Here is a 20,971-nt window from a genome sequence, read left to right as displayed (position 1 = left end):
CATCGGTCTTATCTGGTCTCGCTAAAATTAGGTATCTATGTTGCGACTGTAAGGTCCAAAATAACTCGCTGGTCCCCCGCCTTATCTCTCTGTATAAGAAAATCGTCTTCCTTGAGTTATTTTAGTCATCACACGTGAGACAGAGAGTGCATTTTGTAGACTTTTCTCGTCAAACTTTCGGACTGTGTACATAATGAATTTATCTCACTTTAATTTTTCTAGTTTCCAATTTTGGGGAAATTCTTCGTTGTTGTTTCCAAATGCAGACAGTGAAAACCTAGATTCAGACAGAACTTTTCAGATCTATTTGTATGCATTCACCATGTTTTTATCTTTTTCGGCCAATGTGGGGTTAGTGTCCGTAATTCTAGGCACTAAGAGTTTGCGAACTAAGTTTAATTTTTACGTTGTGAATTTTTCGTTAGTGAATTTACTGATTCCGACCTTCTGCATGTGGCTTCATCTAGTGTATCATCTGGATAAAGGAGAGTGGAGATTTGGGGAATTCTTTTGCAGGATAAATGTCTTCCTACAGGGTATGTCTCTAACAAAATTCTTATAAACATGTATATAAATTGAAAAAAAAATTTTGATTAAAATCAAACATCTCTAATTTTTTAAAAAAAATTTCAAATCATTACTTTCTAGCTTTTAAAATAAAACAGTTCTAAAAAGAAAAAAAAAACTTTGATTATAGAAGCTAAAACTTATAAATAATGAAAGCAAAAAAAAAAAAAAGAAACCGATGACACAAATGAATAGTAATCATAAAATATAATCATTATTATTTAGCTTCTAGGAAACTAACCAACATATAACATCCCCTTTAACCAAAGAACATCTAAATTTAACCTCTTTCTTCCCTGCTACCTCCAACAACCACCCCTTTAAAGAAATATTGTCTTTATTTTATTGTCTGATCCACAAATTATGTAATTAACGGACTATTTTAAAACATTGTTAAAGCACATAACACTTATAGTTACAACAAACTACGTGATGTTTATAATTTATAAATGGAATGTTAACGTTTCAAGTGCAACATTAATTTTGTATATTTGAATTCTTCTTGGATATATTGAATCATTAAATATCTATTAAAGAATATACAACAATGAATATTTATCTTTAATTTGATTTTATAGCAGAAGTTTGTAGATTTTTACTTTACTACTTTATACCTGACTAGAAATAATATTTTTAAAATATTGCGGTTGATCTAATGAGCAAATTTTGTTATAATCGAGCTACCTTAACCAACACATGCCCATTTAGGAACCCATGTAAGTAAAATGTAGTAATGATCACTTGTGATTTATACGACGCCCGTTACGTAGATAGATAAAATTAAATGATCACATTCACCTGAACTATTGATCTTCCTGCTAGAAATATTGTGGGCGGTGAAACTAAATTTATTCTTTGAGGTTTACTGTACATGTGGGTAAATGAAACAACGCCCTTTTTAGCTAGGGCGAGGCCACACGAACACCGGGCAGTTCTCGCCTTTTATAGGTAGGCGTAGGAGTTAAGAGATTATCTATCGCAGACATTTATTAAATTCTGTCGAATTTATAACACTTCTGTCGTAATTTTGTCCCAATACATTGACTTATAGACATATGAGGTATCTATCAAGCTATTCTTAAACTTGAAGAGAGATAAACTTTAAATTTCCTTTAAGGTATTATATATATATATATTACAACCCCTCTCTAATTAAATATCATACTGAAATCAAACCAAGTTGTTAGATAGACTTTTGATTTTGAATTTAAAATATAAAGTACCATTCAATAGCTTATAATCAAAATGTTTAGAGATAGATTGCTTTAGACGTCACTTACAAAAAAACTTTATGAATTTGAAGTTCAAATTAAAAAGAAGAAATTATTTTTTTTTTAAATTGTTGATTAAAAACATTGAGAAGAACGATTATTAACTACATTTGTTATTGTGAGTAGTAAATAAAAAATATCGCTGTCTATGAGACAAAGCAGACACTTTATTACTAATAAAATATTGACAATTTTCTGCTATATAGATTTGGTGAATAAATAAAAAATTCACTTTTATCATTGGATTAATTTAGAAATGACACGTTTGAAAAAGTCATGCATTCATAATTTTTCGATCAATTCTGATTTTAAGACAAAATAGGACACATGGGAATATAAAGTGCAAATTTTCAGTAGGTTCAATTTTGTTCAAATCATGATCTCCGGGTGGGGATGAGGGTGGTGGTTTAGGTTTAGGAATTAATAAGAGGTCGAATTTTTACATAGGAATATATAATGAAAAATCTTTTTCAAGAAACTGTTCGGCCAGAAAAGCTGATTCTGCGCATTACCATCATTATGAGTATTAATTCTAAGCAATGCGTGATATTGATATGCAAGTTTTCTTCTTAACTTTTTCCTTTCATTTATCATTATAGAAAGACTGAAGTAAAACAATTGCTTTAGTTCCCCGTTCAAATATTTTGAAATAAGTATCCTTTTCATAGTACAAAAAACCAGCTAATGGTAAGTTTGTACGGTCATTACTTAAGACAACTTATGAACTCCTCTTGGAAAGATTTATCACGTAGTTTTACATAAGTATAGTGTGTTCATATATTCTAAAAACTTCATTTTTATCAAACATGATGATAAATATACGATTGCACTTGATTAAAAAAAAAATACGTGTATTTTGTCACCAACAGAATAACCTACGTCAAATAAAAAAAATTATTACTTTTTTATATATAAGTAACGGTTAAGGAATGAATTAAATATTTATTAGCTTTATAGATATAAAATTGTTTTAGGCAGTTTACGCTTTCTAAACCATAAACTGTTTCAAACTGTTTCATATCGTTAAAACTAATAAATATTTAATTCATTGCTTATAACTTATTATTTTTTTTACTTTTAATTGTAAATAAAACGGTCATTTGACCTTAAAAATGACGTCAAATTGTACAGAATTAAAACGTTACGTCAGACTGATTGTTACTTTTTTTACGTTGGTCATACTATGACTGAATGGAGAATTATTTATGGAATAGAAAACAAAAAGTAGTCCTAGATGGTTTTACTTTATCATTAGGTTCAAGTAATTCAGGTGTTTCGCAGGAATCAGTCCTAGACTCTTCCTGGACCCTTCTTAATTATATCATATATGAATGATATTTCTTCCAGTTTAACAAATAATGTCCGCCTCTTTGTTGATGATACATCTCTCTATGTTATTGTACACCTAGGCCTGTATGTATTGTAGACTAATAAAATATTTTTTATCCAATCAGAAAACGCGTTTCAACCGGAATTAGAATATTAAAATATAATTAACGAATGAAATAATTTGAATAACAAAAAAAATATAATAATATAACGTAAGGTTATTAATTACTTTCCAAGTATCTTGCTGTTGTTTTAAATAAAACCGACATTTCTGGTATATCACAACCAGAATCATTATGATAATCATAATGATTCTTTAATATTTCTGTTTCAGTTCTTGTTGTTTGTGTTAGTAACCTCACTCTAACAGTAACCATCACTGACCGCTTCCTTGCAACGCTACAATCACCACTTCAAAAATACACACAGGATCATATGGTCATCGTTATGCTTATAGTGTGGGTATTCGGAGTTCTTCTTTCTTTACCGTATATCATCTACACAAGATTCCTCGAATTTGATTGGATCGGGGGACACGAAAGACTGTGCCAAGCTCATTTCCCGTCCATGGAGTCCCGGCGTGCTTACGTCACAATCTTCTGCCTGGTCGGATATGTTCTTCCAATGCTAGTCATGTTTTTCCTTATAAGTGTATCGTTGAGAAGACCAGGTGTTCCGAATGATAGCATGCCAAGAGAAGAAAGAACGAGATGCAAAATGAGACGAAGGGTTGGTACCTTACAAGGGCAATTTACCTAATATAACATGTGATATTGGATGCTTCGTGTGTATCAGGGGTAAACAAAGGATACTTTCGAGAAAAAATTTTTAAAAAAAAAAATGTTAACGAAAAAAAGGTTACCAATTTTTTTTAACGATGTACATTGCAGACGCCTACTGTAGATTTCTAATTAAACGCGAAAAATTAGTAATCACGTAAAATCGCGCACATCTCGCGAATTTTAATGACATTTGTAAACTACTTGAAACATGATAAAACTTCAGCATTCGTAATTTTATGTTTCTTTATGTTCCTGGCAATTTGATGGAAAACGGTTAAATCACAGAATTAAGTATTCGCGTTAAATAAGAAATCTACTGTACTTTACAATTTTATACTTTCCATCTTTTAAAATCTTACACACTTATCTCTATACTTAATTTATAGCTAGTTTTGATGTTTGCACATCTTCTGTCATAATTAGCTGTCGTTTATGTATTTCAGGCCCTCCACTATGTCTTCACCGTCCTGATTGTATTTTTCCTGTGCTGGTCTCCTCAACAGTTCCTTATGCTCTGGGATGTGTTCAGGGACCGAGGACTCCATGCAAAGGTAAGCTGTGCCCTGATGTTATAACAATATTTTCTCTATGCTACTTTTTAAAAATATATATAGTCTTTATGATAAAATGCAGAATATATTTATTTTCTCAAATAGAGGTTGATTTTTGTTGATATATGACAATTTTTATCAAGTAATATCAAGCTTTTAAAAGAGAAAATTCTAATTAAAATAATTCTTAAAACAAACTACACTGTACAACGTTGTTCAAGGGAAAGTGCCACATTTATGGCCAAACCTCAAAAACACATTATTAATTTGTTATACAATGATTGTTTTGATATATTAATTGCAAAGCTTTTATCGAATCATAAACGAAAACATAATAGTAAGAAGTGAGTATTTGTATATGTTACGATAAAATTAGTACTCTTTATATCGCCAACGCAAGATTATGGGCATATTGGAAGTTTGATAAAGGGGACCTTCTGTGTAACTCTCGCCTGCACTCGTGCTATTTTGGGAGTATCAGTGTCTTGTATAGTGTTTCAGTACAGTGAACAAAACAGAATGCCAGGTAGTTCATGTAATGGACAAACTTTACAATTTGTACCACATAAATTAATTTGCTTTTTACATGTAACAACTGCTTTCATTGACCACGTATATGAAAAGTTCACAAAGATAGATTATATCGTAACCTATTGTCAATTCAATTTGATGTATCTTGTTTGTATTCAAATTATATATTTTCCATACAAGACTTGAAATATTCTGAAGTGGTCTAGAACAATGTACCGGTATAAATAATTAGAACAATACCATAAAGGTAGTCCATCCATAACTAAGGCGAATTTAACAATTTTAATTGATCTTTACAACATCAAATACATATTTAACACTGGCGTCGGAAGCAAATTGAAAGTGGGGGGGCTAGACTAATCCTCTGAAATATTGAGAAAAAAGTAATTCCCAAAATCATGGAAATCCTAATCCGTGGGGGGGGGGGGGGGGGGGGAGGGGGGGGGTATACCTATACTTCCCGTAAAAAAAAAAAAATACTTACCCAAATTTTTTTTCTCTTCCAAAAATCATGAAATTCCTAATCCGTGGGGGGGGGGGGGGGGGGGGGGGGGGGGGGGCGGAGTAGTAGTATGCTTGTGAATCCAACTTTTCAATCTTTCAAGGTAAATTTAGAAACAATAATCTTTCCTGCGAGAAAAAGTGGGGGGGCTGAACCCTCTATTATGCTATGTTTCTAATGGTAAGGTATAAATTTGCAAAAAAAAGTGGGGGGCTAAGCCCCCCCTAGCCCCCCCGGTTCCGACGCCTATGTTTAAGACCTATTGTGAGGCTGACATAAACCAAACTCAGGTGTTTGTATGTAGTCAATTAATGAAATTTTTGGACTTATAATTTTTTAAAGAGTTGTCTGCCCTTCAGAAAATTTTTGAAAAAACACTTTCTGAAAATATGTATGGTAAACTATGAATTATTTTAGCATATTCAAAGAAAGGGAAAGCCTTTGCAACTTTTTAGAGAAGTATGAAAAAATGGCCTGTACTAAAGAAATATATTTAAAAATGCATTTCTTCCATAGACTTCAATGTTAACTTAAACATATAATACATTTATAAATATTATTTTTAAAAAAAAAATTTTAAAGATGAATTTTTATTATTTTATGAACTCCTTAAAATCACATTGAGTTGTTAGTGATCAAACTTGCAAATTGTTAGATATGAAATATTATAGTTATGGATGGACTACAATAACCCTTACGTAGTGACATCATTTACCTATCGAGATTGGTTTCTTATTTTATTACATAAGACATACTTTTGCCATTTACCTACGATTCAACTGTTCTGAATAATCTTTAAATCTACTTTCAGTTGCCGAAGAATATCCGAGAGTACAGCTTCTACTCTTTCTATGTGGCCTACGCCAGCAGCTGTGTTTACCCAATCCTCTACATGACCTATAACAAGGGCTTCCGCTTCGCCGTGAAGCAGATTCTGCGTTGTAAACGTCAGATTAACACAGACGCTGATGTGACTGCAATGGAGATCGGAGGTAATTTCAAATTTTTCGATCATAGACTGTGATAATGTAAAAAAGACATTTTATTTTTCTTTTCATTAAAAAACCAATACGTATGTATGAATATATTCCAATCCGTCTTTTTAGTAAATTTTGATTTCTGACTTTGATTGCTTTTAATTTTTTTCAATAGAATTCATTTACATTTATGAGATTATAAAGTATACATAATAATGCAGTAGTTTGGAACGCAGTTCGAAAAAAATCAATATTTCAGACTAAAAAGTAAAATAAAGAGTATATCTCATTGAAAATGTCATATTGATTAGTCAAATTATATAGAAGTACACAACAACATAATTGACGTGAAGGAAGCTTTACACAAATTTAGTGAGGTTGTTTTGATTTTCAGAACAACTTTCCACAGTTAACAACATTGACTCATTCGATATAAGTACAGTGCGCATGGTCACTGATGATCACATGGTATCCTGCCCAGCAACATCCAGTCTCTCTACCGAACCAAAACCTGATATAGTAACGATCGATGGACATCTCCAGACATCGAAAATGTGATGTATTTGATGAAACTTCCAGCAGTAGACTGTGAAGTGAGATTAGACTACATGTACAATATGTGGTTAGGATTTAGTGATGCAACACCTTCTAATATACACATAAACTCTATTGGTTATTTTGTTCGCATCTAAATAAGCTTTCCCTTTTCTAATGTTTCCTGTTTGTATAGACAATTTTGCAATGACAGAAAAGTTTTTTGAGTCGACGACAATTGCATAAATAACATTTCATGATAGTGTGATAAAGTAAAATTCTCGTTTTAGCAGAATTAACGTTTTACACCAACACTGATAATCATAAGACAGTTCTTGCCTGTTTTCCTTATTCTAGCTAGATGTGATATATATGTTTCTATCGGAGTTAGTAACTGAACAAAAGTGCATTTTTTGTTTTCTCTCAGAAATGATTTGACGTAATGTCATATGTAAGATATTCCAATTGTAGACGATTCAACTTAAACTACTGAACAACTATGTACTAGTGATCAAATAAAAAGTGCAATATAATTGATTATGTTTTGTATCTCATCAAAAACTTGATTTTGATCTGTGTCCCCCACTTTACCAGCAACGCTTTGCCAGAGGCCAGTTTAGATTATCAGCCATTGTACCTGCCAGCTAGAAAAGCATTTTTTGTGTATTCTACATACGTGAGCATGGTTGGTGTTAAAAATGTGACTGATTCCACACTATATGATTCTAGTAAAATATAGATATTTTATTTCATCACATGAAATTGTTTTATTTTTAAGGTTATAAATTCAGCCGCATTGAGCATGTTTGGATGATGTAAAGAAATGGAAAAACATTCTTAAATTCGTTGATGATTTCATACGTATAACATTTATATTAAGACAAGAGGCCAATGGGCCTTAACGGTCACCTGAGTAGAATATCGTCATACCTTGTCGAAAAGTCTCATTTATTCATTTAGTTGGGTTTCATTCTGGAGTAGAATAATTAAACATTTGTAATGACGAGCACCTCCCTGCCTGAAATCTTCCAAAAAGAACTGTGAAACCTATAATTTTGGCGTAAAACTTCAAGATCTGGTCTACAAAATCAGGAATTCAGTTTTCCCTCAGGTGTGTGGGAAAAAGAAAATTATTTTTAAACATTATTATGCATTTAAAAAATACATCCAATTTGGCCCTGTCCTAGAGTCAAAACCCATACTCCAGGGGACATGACATTTAAAATTTTAGTAGAGGACTTTCTGGTAAACATAATTATGAAGTCAGTTTTTCATACAGATGCATGAGAATAGGGAAGAATATTTTGCCATATAGCCCCCCCCCCCATTGTCCTGAACCCCTGACCCAGGGGCCATGAATATCACAATTTAGGTAGAGGATTAGTGGACATCAAAACCGTGTATTCAGTTTTTTTGCCAACATGTTGGGGAGTAAAGAAGATTTTCTAAGATTTAATATATTTTTACTATATGGCCATAATGGCCCACCCTAGAGCCTGAACCCCTGACACAAGGTTCATGAATTTCACAATTTTAGTAGAGTGCTTCATGGACATCATGATCATGCATTTAGTTATTAACAAATATATATGGGAGTAGAGATACCCTACACCAAAAAAGGAAACAATTAGCCTTGTAGTTTTTAAGAAGTGAAAAATAGCAAAAGTTCACCTGAGTTTACTTAAAAAGTGTGACTTTTTTTTACAGATAAGGTATAAAATCTGATTACATTTATTATAAGGCAAAAATGAAATTTTTTCATATTTTCTTTATTACAAAATCAGCAAAAAATGCTATGACTGAGCAAAAATGTTGATTCATTCGATCGGGGCAAAAGCAGTAAGTCGTATTCAATGCTTTTGTTCGTTTAATCCCGTTTAACAAGATGAATACTGTACAATATTATAAACTTGCACTATGTCATCCAAATTTCTATATACAGCTACAAATCCTGAGACCAGGTACAGTAGCTAGATCTACCTTTCTTTACCACAGGGAATCAAACACTATTTATATATAGTACAGGGATTTAAAAAAAAAACCAAAACCCGTCAGCTAGTGAAATGTAAAGTTATGACATTTTATTGTAAGCTAACCTAATATAACAACATCGAAAATTAAAAATAATCTTAAAAAATAAACAAAAATATATAATGATTAATTCACGAAACAGAAAATTAAGTGTTATATCATGATTTTGCCTGCTTGAAGCAACTATCAACATTTCTGGCGAGGCTTGGGTGGCTTTTCTAGGAAGAATTAAACATAAGGCACTACGTTGATATAACTGTTCAAAATTCTTTACAATGAATAATCGACCGAATCCTCCCATTTCAAGCTTATGTGTGTTCAAAGACAAATACACCAATCAAAAGTACTACACTGGCTAGATTTATTATGGCATTTGCAGAATTTGAACATCCTGTTTTTGTCGACACATAAAATATAAGTATACGGCTGTGTCTTCTTGCATCAGGTTGTATATTTCAAAGGTCCATTCCAACTCACAAAACTGCTCTCACCAGTTTAAATGAATCTTGCTTCAAATGAGAAGAAGTTCTAAAGTATCGCATGCATTTTCCTTTGTTTCGAAGTCACCCGTTTCAGATAAGAACAATTTCGTAATCAATCCAATTATTCATCTCAGTTACTTTTCATTCGCTGATAGTACATCCATTAGAAGTGTTGTTGTACTGCTGTGTATTCGTTTTGATTAATCACACATTACGTTTGATAATTTAAATATGATTTAACAAAAAAAATTATGCAAATTCTGACAAAAATGCATTTAACAAATGTAAGCATGCAATGTCAACTTTAAACGAATTAAACATTTTCTAAAAGGACAAATTTTCGTATTCTTCCTTACGGCCGGCGTTTTTGGTAATTTCCTCGTAAGTAGGTCTAAAATTATAAATTAAAAAGCAAGAGATTAGATGATGCACCAGGAAGACTTACATACATAAAATAAAACTCTTCCCCAATTGTCTAAAATAAGAATGTGTCTCTTCATTTTAAAAGAAACTTACAATTGCATAATAGTGTAAATTTTAGACATACTGTTTATCTGGGTTAAAATGCATTTCATATGTATTGCCACTTTCATTAGCAGTCGAGCTACTGTGTTGAATCTGGTAAATATCCCTATAATGATAAAAATATAAATGAAACGCTATTAAGAGGCTCAAGATAATGAATATATAGAAATAATTAACGAAAGCGTACCTTGATATCTCTTCAGGCGAATGATCTCTGTTAAATTCTGCAAAGAAAATTTTTAATATGAACACACAGCACGATTTTTGTTATAAACACTTTAAATTTCATGCATGTTATTTTTAACTCAGTTCATAACTGCTTTTGATAGACATAAGTTTCACTCCAACCTGTATTAGTATTGTTTTCGTTTGGTCCGGTGACAATTTGCTTGCTTTGATAAAAAAAAATCACAGATATATCCATTGTTAAAAATGAAGTAATAAAAGTTAAAATCAATGGAACATGAATATTAATTGATAGGATTTACATCGTGTAAGAAGTGAATATATAAACGGAAATTATATATAGTATGAAGTAAATATATTCTACATACCTTTCCCTTTTGATTACAAATCCTTTAATACAACAAAATCTCAGAATAAGTGCTTAGAATTGAAAGCATAAATAAATGAATAATTAATTTCCGATTAAATTCATTTAATGCAATAAATAGTTTGTAAGATATTCTTTAAACAATACATTTTTCAACTTAAAGCTACTTATTTATAAAAAAGCTGTCCATTTAGTTATCTACTTTTGTATCTTGAAAACAGTTAAACTGATATTTTTTTCGAGAAAAAAAACAACCGTTGTAGTTAAGAACAAGTATTGAATTCTTACCAAACAGGGACAGTCCGCCTTTCCTGTGTGCAAGTTTTAGAAGAACTGTGGCGAGGACCAGGATGACTACCAATAGTGTCACAGAGATAATCAATGTCACTGCCAGCCATGCTTCTCTTCTTTCGGGTTCAACTATTTCTCTTTGTTTCAGATAATACTGACCTTTCCAAAAATATTGAATGACAGTTTTAATTTGTTTAAGTTATTCAAGAAATAATAATATGCAAAAAATCTTTTTACCTGTTTGTTCACTAAAATATATCAGGTACAATATCATACGAAATAAGTCATGATTTAAGGCAAATAAACTATTTATTGTGATTTTAATTGATTCAGTTTAGATTTAAGATGGTACCTTCCGATTCGCTGGGATTTATTTGCAGGGAGACATTAGAAGATATCACCCCACTTCCACATTGATACGTGACTTTACTGTAAATTCTTATTTTTCCGCTAGAGTTTATCACTGTCTCTAGTTTGTTTTCTTGAAGAACAATTGGTGTCCATTCGGTATTATTTGTCTTCCTTATGCACCACATCATTCCTTCCTAAGCGATTGTAGAAGAAAATTTATTAAAATCACCCAAACAACAACAAAAAACATACAAGCCTAAAGATCCCCAATATGTTATTCATAAAATTGTAAAATGTCTTTTAAATTGATTCTGGAAGAACAAAACCGTTATAAATATGAATAAAACGGTTAGAATTCTCCATTCTTACAAAAGGCATCTTTTAAATAATTCAAAAGATTTAATCTAAAAGAGCACACTAAGTTATGATATACGGTAGTGGTTTGATAACGTACCATAATGGAATCGGTCTGGTTTGTATTTGACCCTACGCAGATAAGCTGTACAGTATTTCCTATACCTTCCAAAGTTATGTTTTGTGAATTAAGCATCGAGTCTTCGTTGTAAATCATAATGGGAGATAGTGTCCATCCGTCTCCTATTATTGAATATAAAATAGTTATGCACCCTGTTAATAATTTTCTGTTGTTTTCACAATCAATTTTAAATTTGTTCGATGTTTCATCCCCCTTTTATCCTCGATGTTGAGCAGGTAGACTTGTTTGTATTATCATGCAAGTAGCCCCGCTATTCTGGGCATTAAACCAGTGCTGCTATAAATGGTGATGATGTATGTGGCTCAGTCTGGGAGGCTCCAGGAGGAGAAGTTTTAAGTTTGGTAACTAAATCTCCAATCAAAGATTATTTTATTCATTTTGATCATACTAAAAATAATATTCAGCTAAAATGTTTACTTTAAAGTGCAGTAGTATTTCTATTTGTCAGTCTGTTCGAAGTGTATACTTTACATTTTGACACGTAAACTTGTCCTCAATTTAAGTTTAAGTGGTATTATACTTGGTATATGTAATTATACATGGTTCATTTTTTGCTTTTTGAACCGGTGGTATTTATTGAAGATGTACCTATGGTGACTGGTTGTAATTTGCTTATGTGTTTTGTACTTTGTACGTCAACCTTTTGGTGGCACTTTTTTATAAATTATATATTGTCAACAAATTTGTTGAGGGTTTTGGAGGGTTTTCCAGTGTAGAAATTTGTAAACGGTCGTGTAGGACTTTCCGACGCAGTAGTATTTCTATTTGTCAGCCTGTTCGAAGTGTATACTTTACATTTTGACACGTAAACTTGTCCTCAATTTAAGTTTAAGTAGTATTATACTTGGTACATGTAATTATACATAGTTCATTTTTTTGCTTTTTGATCCGGTGGTATTTATTGAAAATGTACCTATGGTGACTGGTTGTAATTTGCTTATGTGTTTTGTACTTTGTACGTCAGCCTTTTGGTGGCACTTTTTTTTTAAATTATATATTATCAAAACCGATTTGGTTTGACTTTTCCTATAGCGTCACGATCATTTCTGTCAGCTACGTCATGCATAAATTATACAAGTATGAAAACTATATGATTGGTTAACTCCTATTTTTAGGCCGAGTTATCAGTATACGCTTATGCAATGCCAGAACTGAAGGATTTCTCAGAACAGTTTATTTCCCCCCAATATTATTCATTCAAAATCGACTATCCCGTATGTTTAAATTCTGTGCTAAACTCTCTCTCTCTCTCTCTCTCTCTCTCTCTCTCTCTCTCTCTGTGTGTGTGTAAACGGGCGTTAAACCATAGCCTCAAGCTATGGTCCAGAGTACGGCGTTATAAAGAATATAATATTTAAAAGTTGCATGTGCTAAGCGTTCATTTCATGTAAATACCGTAAATGTATAATGCACATGTATTACCTATCAACTTGCCAGTCAAAGTGATAGGTATGAATTCCTCGATTTCTACACCTTTCGATCGGCAATCGACAGTCAATAAAAGTATTGAACGATGGTGTGAAAGAACGAGACGGAAGTGGAGAGTGCAAGGAGGTTTGTACATGTGCGTCTTCATTAGGCAAGTGTCCGATTCGTTTCTCTTTTGTTGCCCTATCACTTTCGGTGTAAATATCCACAAACCATTTACTGCAGATTTCTTTATTTTACAGAGCTACAGCTATCATATGTTATGTACCGTATGTATTGTTTTATCACAAGTGTACACTTTCGAAAAATAGCCCAATTTCGACAGTCACGAGTACCCATGTGAATTTTTCATTCTCTGATATGTTGTTGTTCTGTCCGTGCATAATTTAGTCTTAGTTAACCAGCAGCCAATCAGCGGTAAGCTGAATACACCAATAAAAAAACTGTGGTTAAGGTGCGGGTATTGTTTATGTATGACGTAGCTGAAAAAGTTGAACGCGACGCGATCGGAAAAGTCAAACCAAATCGGTTTTAGTAATATTGTCAACAAATTTGTTGAGGGTTTTGGAGGGTTTTCCAGTGTAGAAATTTGTAAACGGTCGTGGAGGACTTTCCGACGTCTAGTGTGTGGGCGAGACGACGTTACGTCTGAAACATAATGCTTTGAGGATCGGCTGTCAATAGACGTTGTGGAATTGGGGGCAGTACAATGGTCGAAGAAACGGCGTACAATACGAATGCCAACGCACTTAGTAGGTACCGAGTAATTTCTGTAGCCTGAGGGCGGATTCCACCAAGGATACCGATACCGGGATCTTGACAGCATGAACTTATTCTCTCATCTTTCAATTTATTTTGTATAAATGTACATTTTTTTAAATATATAATTTTAAAATACAACATATTTTTGTGTTATAGTGATCAAGTCGAAGGTTGTCGTAACAGTTGTGCATTTACTTTGTCAATACAGTAGTCAGGGTTTGATACAAAGTGCAAAAGCAAGAGGCAAAACGTTGCTTTTATTTCTAAAAGAAACCCATCAAACCTTTATGTTTTTACAACAAATGAGAAAAGATCGACCTTACCGATGAAACTCACGTTATTTAGCAGACAAGATCTTATTTAACGCTTTCTTGTACATTGTCAAGCATTATTTAAAAGTTTCATGTACAACTCATTTAAAAAATAAACAATTTTATCAAAAGTTTGTAACTGTAAATTTAAAATCACTGTCAATGATAGAAAGATTTTTGGAAAGAATATAATTTTGATTGCTTTATGTCAATTGCATGTATCTTCCTTTTATACATGCATTTGAAAACTGCCATTTTCATCTTAGATTGCTTTGGCGTAACGGCAACGCGTTTGGCTGAAAAAAACCGTAATGATGTTAAGAGTGGAAAGTTCGGAATGATGTATGATGTATGATGATTATCTACACAGACTTGGTGTGTCAAATGACCGACGACACCCCAAAATAAGCATGCAATGCCCATATTTATATTCATATTGATTGATGTTTATTTGTATTAAGTATATGTGAATCGTCGCTTTCAAGCCTTAGTTGATGCTAATCAGCGATATGAAGTATACATGAAGCAGCCACATTAGCATGTTATGTAGTCTGCTTCTGCGATAAAAGATATAGTACCAGAACATTTGTCGAGAAAAATCTCTTTTATTAGGAAATAGATATGATTAACAATTATTTTCCAATAATAAACACCAAATTGGTAAAAATATTTGGACGAGTCATTTGATCTTACAATTATGAATATATTCAAAACGCGCATGATGACGTTTATATTTCTGCTCATGCGCCGTGAAAGGCTAAGTGTGTGGAACAATTAACTAAATTGTTAAATATTATCTGCTTTTTATTTGCTTATGCGCCGTGAAAGGCTAAGTGTGTGAAACAATTAACTAAATCGTTAAATATTATCTGTTTTTTATTTACTTATTGATGATTTTTGTTTAAATTACGTTCACAAAATAACATTTTTTAAAAGTCAACGAATAGAGCACCATTTGATTAAAAAGTAGAAATGAATTTAAAATAATCATACCTTTCAAATGAGTTGAGATTCGAAGTGTTGAGTTGAATCTTCCTTTGCCACATATTTTACTGTTTTCAATGTATTCCAACTCACACATAATGTCCAAATCATTGTCTTCCTCTGTTATGTGATAGAAGATTTCCGATTTTTGTACATAGGTACAGCCATCTTCTCTTTGGGATACAATTTGAGTTTGAGGAGTGTCTTGTAACGATAAGACCTGATACTGTCCTGATACAGACTTACACCATCTTATGTCCTAAAAATGACAAAAAATATTGTGAGAGGAACATATTTATCTATTTTACAATGATGCACATACAATTATAGCTACGATTTGTTTGATTATAGTTTTATCTTACTCCTAAGAAACAAACATTACCAAATCAGAGCAAGGTTTTTAAAAGTCATTTCATGGAAATCTGTTTTCGACAGGTTCTTGAGGAGTCTTGTAAATTTGATGTGATGTAAATGAGTGTCAACAGATATATACTAGAAATAAGTAAGGATTGTATCACAATCCTTTTAATCTCATTTAAGGACGTTGGATCCTGCAATCAAAAGTCTCTAAGTTTTTTTCTAAAGTATTTTTTAAATATCTACACACAAATCTAAACCAAAATTCAAAACAAAATTTTGGGGTCTATCTGCTCCTTTCGGTGCTACGGTGTATTTAATATGACCTTTCTGCACTGAGAATGCAAATTGCACATAAATCGCTTTTCCCTCTATAATTTTTTATCGAAATGAACCATGGTATCAAATACAAATTTACATTATTTAGAATTAATAAAATTAATATAATCATAATGAAAAAGTTTGCAATTGTTTCACCTTATTGATATTTTGACCTTTTTGCACTGAAAAAATACTATTTTTATTTATAAACGATTCAACATGAAATTAAATAATTTAAAAGTCTCAAACTTTTTCTCAAATTATGACAGACTTGCCAAAAGAAACTTAAATATTCAGAAAATAAAACCAAAAGTATGGGTCTATAATGTAAATTTTGAGATATGGCATGAAATAAGCTAATTTTAGGGGAAAATTGGAGTTGATTTTTTCTTTACTTTTATGAAATATCACTTAAACATGCCAATATATGTCGATAGAAATATTGAAATATTGTTGAAATATGTTCTTTGAAACAATACGAAGATATCCCAATGCATAAACTATCTGAAAATTTGGTCTGCACGGAAAATAAGAAAGCTAAAATTACGGTACTCTAAAACAACTGAGTTATGAAATATGCTCATTTTCTTCTTAAAAACCTTCCGCCACAAAATATAGTCCCTTACTACACTCTCTAAATATGGAATTTTTTCTTCACTATTTTATTCAATAGAGTTTATTTGACATTGTAAAAAAGGAATTTACAAGTAGAATTCATATATGACACAGAATTTCCAGACTAGAGATGACACAAAATGGCTACCCAAAATCAGAGGATCGAACCTCTTTAAATATGAAAATAATCATAAAAACATATTTTGAATTCTATCGTTCGTATGTTTTATAATTTATGCTGCGATAAGCTATGGCAAATGAAAATTAACTGAAATGCTTTGCAATTTAAATGCTGTGGGTGTGGGTGCGTGGGTCCGATTTTCTACAACATACATTTCAGAAAGAATAAGACAAAAATATCGATAAAAAATGTCTACTTGCTGACAGACATTATAGATAAAAAGCACCAAACTGCAAAACGAGTGCTATAATGTTTTATCAAAACGTATTCATTTGTAACCGTGGAAGAATTGATTGTTAAGATGTTAAAGGTGAGGGAAACTAATCATATGTTGTACAATAAATTTACAAAAATAAAATACGATAAAAAATTAAATAAAATGATTATTTCCATAAGATCATGAACAACTGTAATTACTTAAAGCACTTTATTTGTTTAGATGACTTTTTTTTAACTTTCATCACCCTTTAAATAAATACATATATACAAATGATATTTTACTGTGTCTGTTTGGGTTCTGAAGTCCTTTTCTCCTGTACATTGAAGCTGCAACACTTCTCCAAGTTCGAAAACTTTTGAAGTCAACGGAAAAATAATTGATGGGGAATCAATATATTTTGGGTTACCTTTAAAATCAAAAAGGTGCAAATATAAATGACAAAATTAACAGCCGATTTCTTAGAGAAACAGGATTATTACTTCCTCACTGCTTTTTGTGACATTTTTTCATCTTATATACAAAATCAAGCATTTTTTTGGATAGATGGTGCGTTTCCTCAGCATGGTATTTACTCTCGTCAATTTTAAAAATATTTTCATGTGTTCATCCAATGTGAACATGAAAACCGAAGTTTATAATTCCAATTTGATAAAATGCCATTTTTTAAAAAGAAATTGACAATAACTTTATTACTCATTGATCATTGATTACTCATTGATACATTTATACAATATAAACTCTTTGATTTTATTTCAATTTACTTCTGCCAAATAATTCATTTAAGGAGGTTGGCACCTGAAATACTAGTAATGTCAATCATTCAAAAACATCTTGGATATACAGATTGGAACCTAAGATACTCATTTTTTTTTATTTGTGACCTATGTCACATGCCATTTTTTTGGAAATATGGGGTCCCAAACAGAAATGATAATTTTCATTAAAGTATTGCGTAAACTGGGCGTGAAAATTGATTATTTGAAAATATCAAACAAATATTTATAGTTGGAACTATTATTTGGTTATGATTTCTAGACAGCATGAAGTTGAACAAATGTAGTGACTACATCAGTTTTATGCAAGTCAAAGTTTAATAAACCTTGCTTTACTGATGGCTTCAAATGCCAGTACATAATGAATACAACAGCAAATGTAAAGATTGTTCCAAAATTTCAGACTCTGAAACGTAATACACCAAAAAAAAAAGTGTGTTCATTTCGTGTAAAGCGTTTAGCGTTTCGTGTTAACGTGAAGCGTTTCGTGTAAACCGTTTAGTGTTTCGGGCAAAGCGTGCAGCGTTTCGGACAAAAGGTGTAAAGCGTTTCGAGCAAAGCGTGCTAGAAAGGTGTGAAACGTTTGATCAGATTTCATTCGGAACATTTCATAATTCTTTCAAAATTGCGCCAGATTTCTTCCTAAAATAGTTTGTGATTAACAAAAACACTTATGTATGTATACTAATGACTTTTTTGTAACGAAATAAAGTTAACTCTTTATGATACTGTCAATTCGTAATAAAAATGTAGTAGGCCCTATTTTGGTTTTTTTTACACTTATAACTGAAACTTTTCGACAGTGTTAGCACTCGGACATCGGGTAACACATACCTGCAGCTAAACTAAACATGTCAATAAACTCTGTGTATTTTTTTTTTCATTGGATGGTCATGCGTCTATTTTTTGTCAACAGCCAAAAAATGAAAAACAATGACTTTAAAGCAGTCGGAATTAGTATTTAATAAAGGACATCATTTTAATGACATAACAATCATCACCTCAATGAAAAAAAGCGTAGATGATAATATACTGTTCACACTATTAGTAAATGCATGGTTCTAATTTTAAACAGTTTGTGGTAAAAGCGATGTTACGCATACATGTAAATTGAGTCTAAAATTTAATTCATTGAAGTGTTGTCTTCTGATATAATTTATGGAATTTATTTTAGAAAAAAAAGAAATCCTTAAAAGTGATACAAACTATATTTTTGTTTATGCCAATCGTCTTATTTAAACTCTGGTTTTGCGTGCGGAACATATTTTTATATGCGATTGATACGATATAAGCAAAAAACTCGTTTAAATGCATAGCCTTCTTTCAAATTCGAGGACTCATATATTTCTAAATAATTATCAATTATCAATGAAATTGAATAAATATTATTTAGATATTACGTTTTCGTTCCTTCAAACCATTTCAAAAAATTCTTAATGTTGAAAAAAAAAACCGCCGTTTGACGAAAACTCAATTTACGTTTGTAATGATACAGATTTAAATTTTTATGTTTCCAAATTAATAAGCTATTTAGATTTTTTGTATTTTTTTATTATTTTTTAACTTAAAAAATTTACTATGGCTTAGTAGGAATGATCCGCATCTGTTGGCCTGTACATTTTTTTGTTTTTATTTTTACGTATCTTACAATTTAATTTCTACATTAAAACGATTGGGTCTTTCGGAGCAATCAAATTATAACACAGATTTAAAAAAACCATCCAAAACTTTGCATGTACTTTGTAAATATATACTTTTCATTTAATAGTTTTATTTAATGTTGTTTAGTTGGGATTGTAAAATATACAAATAGAATTAATATATGATGCAACATTTTTAGATAAAAGGTGACATAAAATAGTTAATCAAAAAGAAAGGTGCAAACCTCTTTAATGTCTATTTTGTCTCATTTACCTGTAATTTCTAGCTGAACTTCCTCCGAGCTATCAATTGTGTTTGTTCCATCAATAATTTGGCATCGAAAGCTAGGATATGGGTCATCTTTACATGTTTTCAAGTGTATTGATATTTCGGCGTATATCATGCACCTAAACATATAATAATCACACATTCTATTTCCTAGAAGGTGTGTCTCAATGTCTGTACTATTGCTTGTAAGGAATGATCCGAATCTGTTGGCCTTTACAATTGTTTCCCATTCATTGGTTTGATTTTGGCGGAATTGAAGAATCAATTCAAGATCATACCCAGTATGCCCCATATATGTATAATCTATGCACCTGACGGACAAATATGATGTTCCAAGTGGGATTGGTATACTAGTAACGTATATGTCTATTTGTGCTGAAAAACGAAATTACTGATGACAATCGGAAAATACTAAAGACCTATAAATAAAGTAAACAAATTCTTTAAATATGATAATTTGTAAAAAAAAAAAATCACAAACGTTTTGTTTTTTTTATTATCAAATGGAAAGGATTTTTTTCTTACCTTTTGAGTAGTGAAAAAAATATATAATGAAAACCACAATCCAAACAAAACTAAAACCGGTCATTTTTTCATCAACATATTAAGAGTAAATGTTGATCGAGGAAGTCATGGACAACGCACGTTTATGCTTTAAGCGCGTCATTTTAACCTCAGCTACTTCGTATTATTTCCTTTCCAATAGAATTTGAAATTTTCTACCCTATGTTTATTACTGCCTTCGGGTCATTATTGAATTTTTATAATGGGATATAACCATTTAAAATTACATCCGTTTATTAAAGGACCAATAAGTTTGTTTCAAGTTCCGAATGGGTATTGCCCTGATTTTGCGTCATTTTCTTATTTACCTTTCAAAATATGAATTAACACAGCCCAAGGCCATAATGCAGTATTTTAAATACATACGCACAATTAGGTTGGTGCAGGTAGAGATTAAACAATAAAATGACGTGATTACGATAAACAATTTGGGTTCAAAAGGAAGCTTTCCCCTCTATTTCATTTGTCATTGCTGATCAAGTGCTATGACTCTTGTACACGTAAAGTAGGCCAATAACTGGTACCCAGAAACAGCAGACCATGCTCTCTAAGACTTTAATTTCCATTTTATTTGGCAATGTACATGTAGAAAATATCAGTGCCAATACATGAATGTATTTTAAATTGACCAAATCACCCTTACATAAGACAAAGAACATCCAACGGATCTAGTTTAAATTTTATAGTCTAGTAGTGGGCGGTCAACATTGCGATCATAGCCTCCCAGCCTTTTACCCTCTCATATAGACATCA

At 31.7% G+C, this 20,971-nt stretch overlaps 2 protein-coding genes across 2 annotated transcripts; one reads left to right on the top strand and one right to left on the bottom strand.

Annotated features, from left to right (window-relative positions):
* The first annotated feature begins 44 nt into the window (after positions 1–44).
* On the top strand, positions 45–7,771 carry LOC128164093 (neuropeptide Y receptor type 1-like). The gene is made up of 5 exons (XM_052827826.1): positions 45–536; positions 3,502–3,896; positions 4,393–4,500; positions 6,345–6,525; positions 6,905–7,771. The coding sequence occupies exons 1-5, from the start codon at positions 194–196 to the stop codon at positions 7,066–7,068; spliced, it is 1,191 nt and encodes a 396-aa protein (XP_052683786.1). The 5' UTR covers positions 45–193; the 3' UTR covers positions 7,069–7,771.
* Positions 7,772–9,122: 1,351 nt separating this feature from the next.
* Positions 9,123–20,243, bottom strand: LOC128163372 (uncharacterized). The gene is made up of 12 exons (XM_052826951.1): positions 20,180–20,243; positions 19,640–20,029; positions 17,234–17,358; positions 15,268–15,517; positions 11,732–11,874; positions 11,279–11,471; positions 10,924–11,085; positions 10,637–10,658; positions 10,431–10,474; positions 10,270–10,306; positions 10,105–10,188; positions 9,123–9,948 (listed from the first exon to the last, which is right to left on the bottom strand). The coding sequence occupies exons 1-12, from the start codon at positions 20,241–20,243 to the stop codon at positions 9,882–9,884; spliced, it is 1,581 nt and encodes a 526-aa protein (XP_052682911.1). The 3' UTR covers positions 9,123–9,881.
* Between the last annotated feature and the right edge of the window lie 728 nt (positions 20,244–20,971).

Source organism: Crassostrea angulata, chromosome 9 (genome assembly GCF_025612915.1).
Source record: "Crassostrea angulata isolate pt1a10 chromosome 9, ASM2561291v2, whole genome shotgun sequence".
NCBI lineage: Eukaryota > Metazoa > Mollusca > Bivalvia > Ostreida > Ostreidae > Magallana > Magallana angulata.
This window is presented reverse-complemented; position numbering and strand designations above follow the sequence as displayed.

Excerpts from the sequence above, each read along its gene's own strand:
- LOC128164093 (XM_052827826.1), top strand. The coding sequence starts at position 194 with ATGAATTTATCTCACTTTAATTTTTCTAGTTTCCAATTTTGGGGAAAT. Across the intron at positions 537-3,501 it reads GATAAATGTCTTCCTACAGG|TTCTTGTTGTTTGTGTTAGT; the intron begins GTATGTCTCTAA and ends TTTCTGTTTCAG. Across the intron at positions 3,897-4,392 it reads GATGCAAAATGAGACGAAGG|GCCCTCCACTATGTCTTCAC; the intron begins GTTGGTACCTTA and ends TATGTATTTCAG.
- LOC128163372 (XM_052826951.1), bottom strand. The coding sequence starts at position 20,243 with ATGACCGGTTTTAGTTTTGTTTGGATTGTGGTTTTCATTATATATTTT. Across the intron at positions 11,875-15,267 it reads AATCTCAACTCATTTGAAAG|GAGACGGATGGACACTATCT; the intron begins GTATGATTATTT and ends ATTCAATAATAG. Across the intron at positions 10,659-10,923 it reads AGGCGGACTGTCCCTGTTTG|GATTTGTAATCAAAAGGGAA; the intron begins GTAAGAATTCAA and ends GTTGTATTAAAG.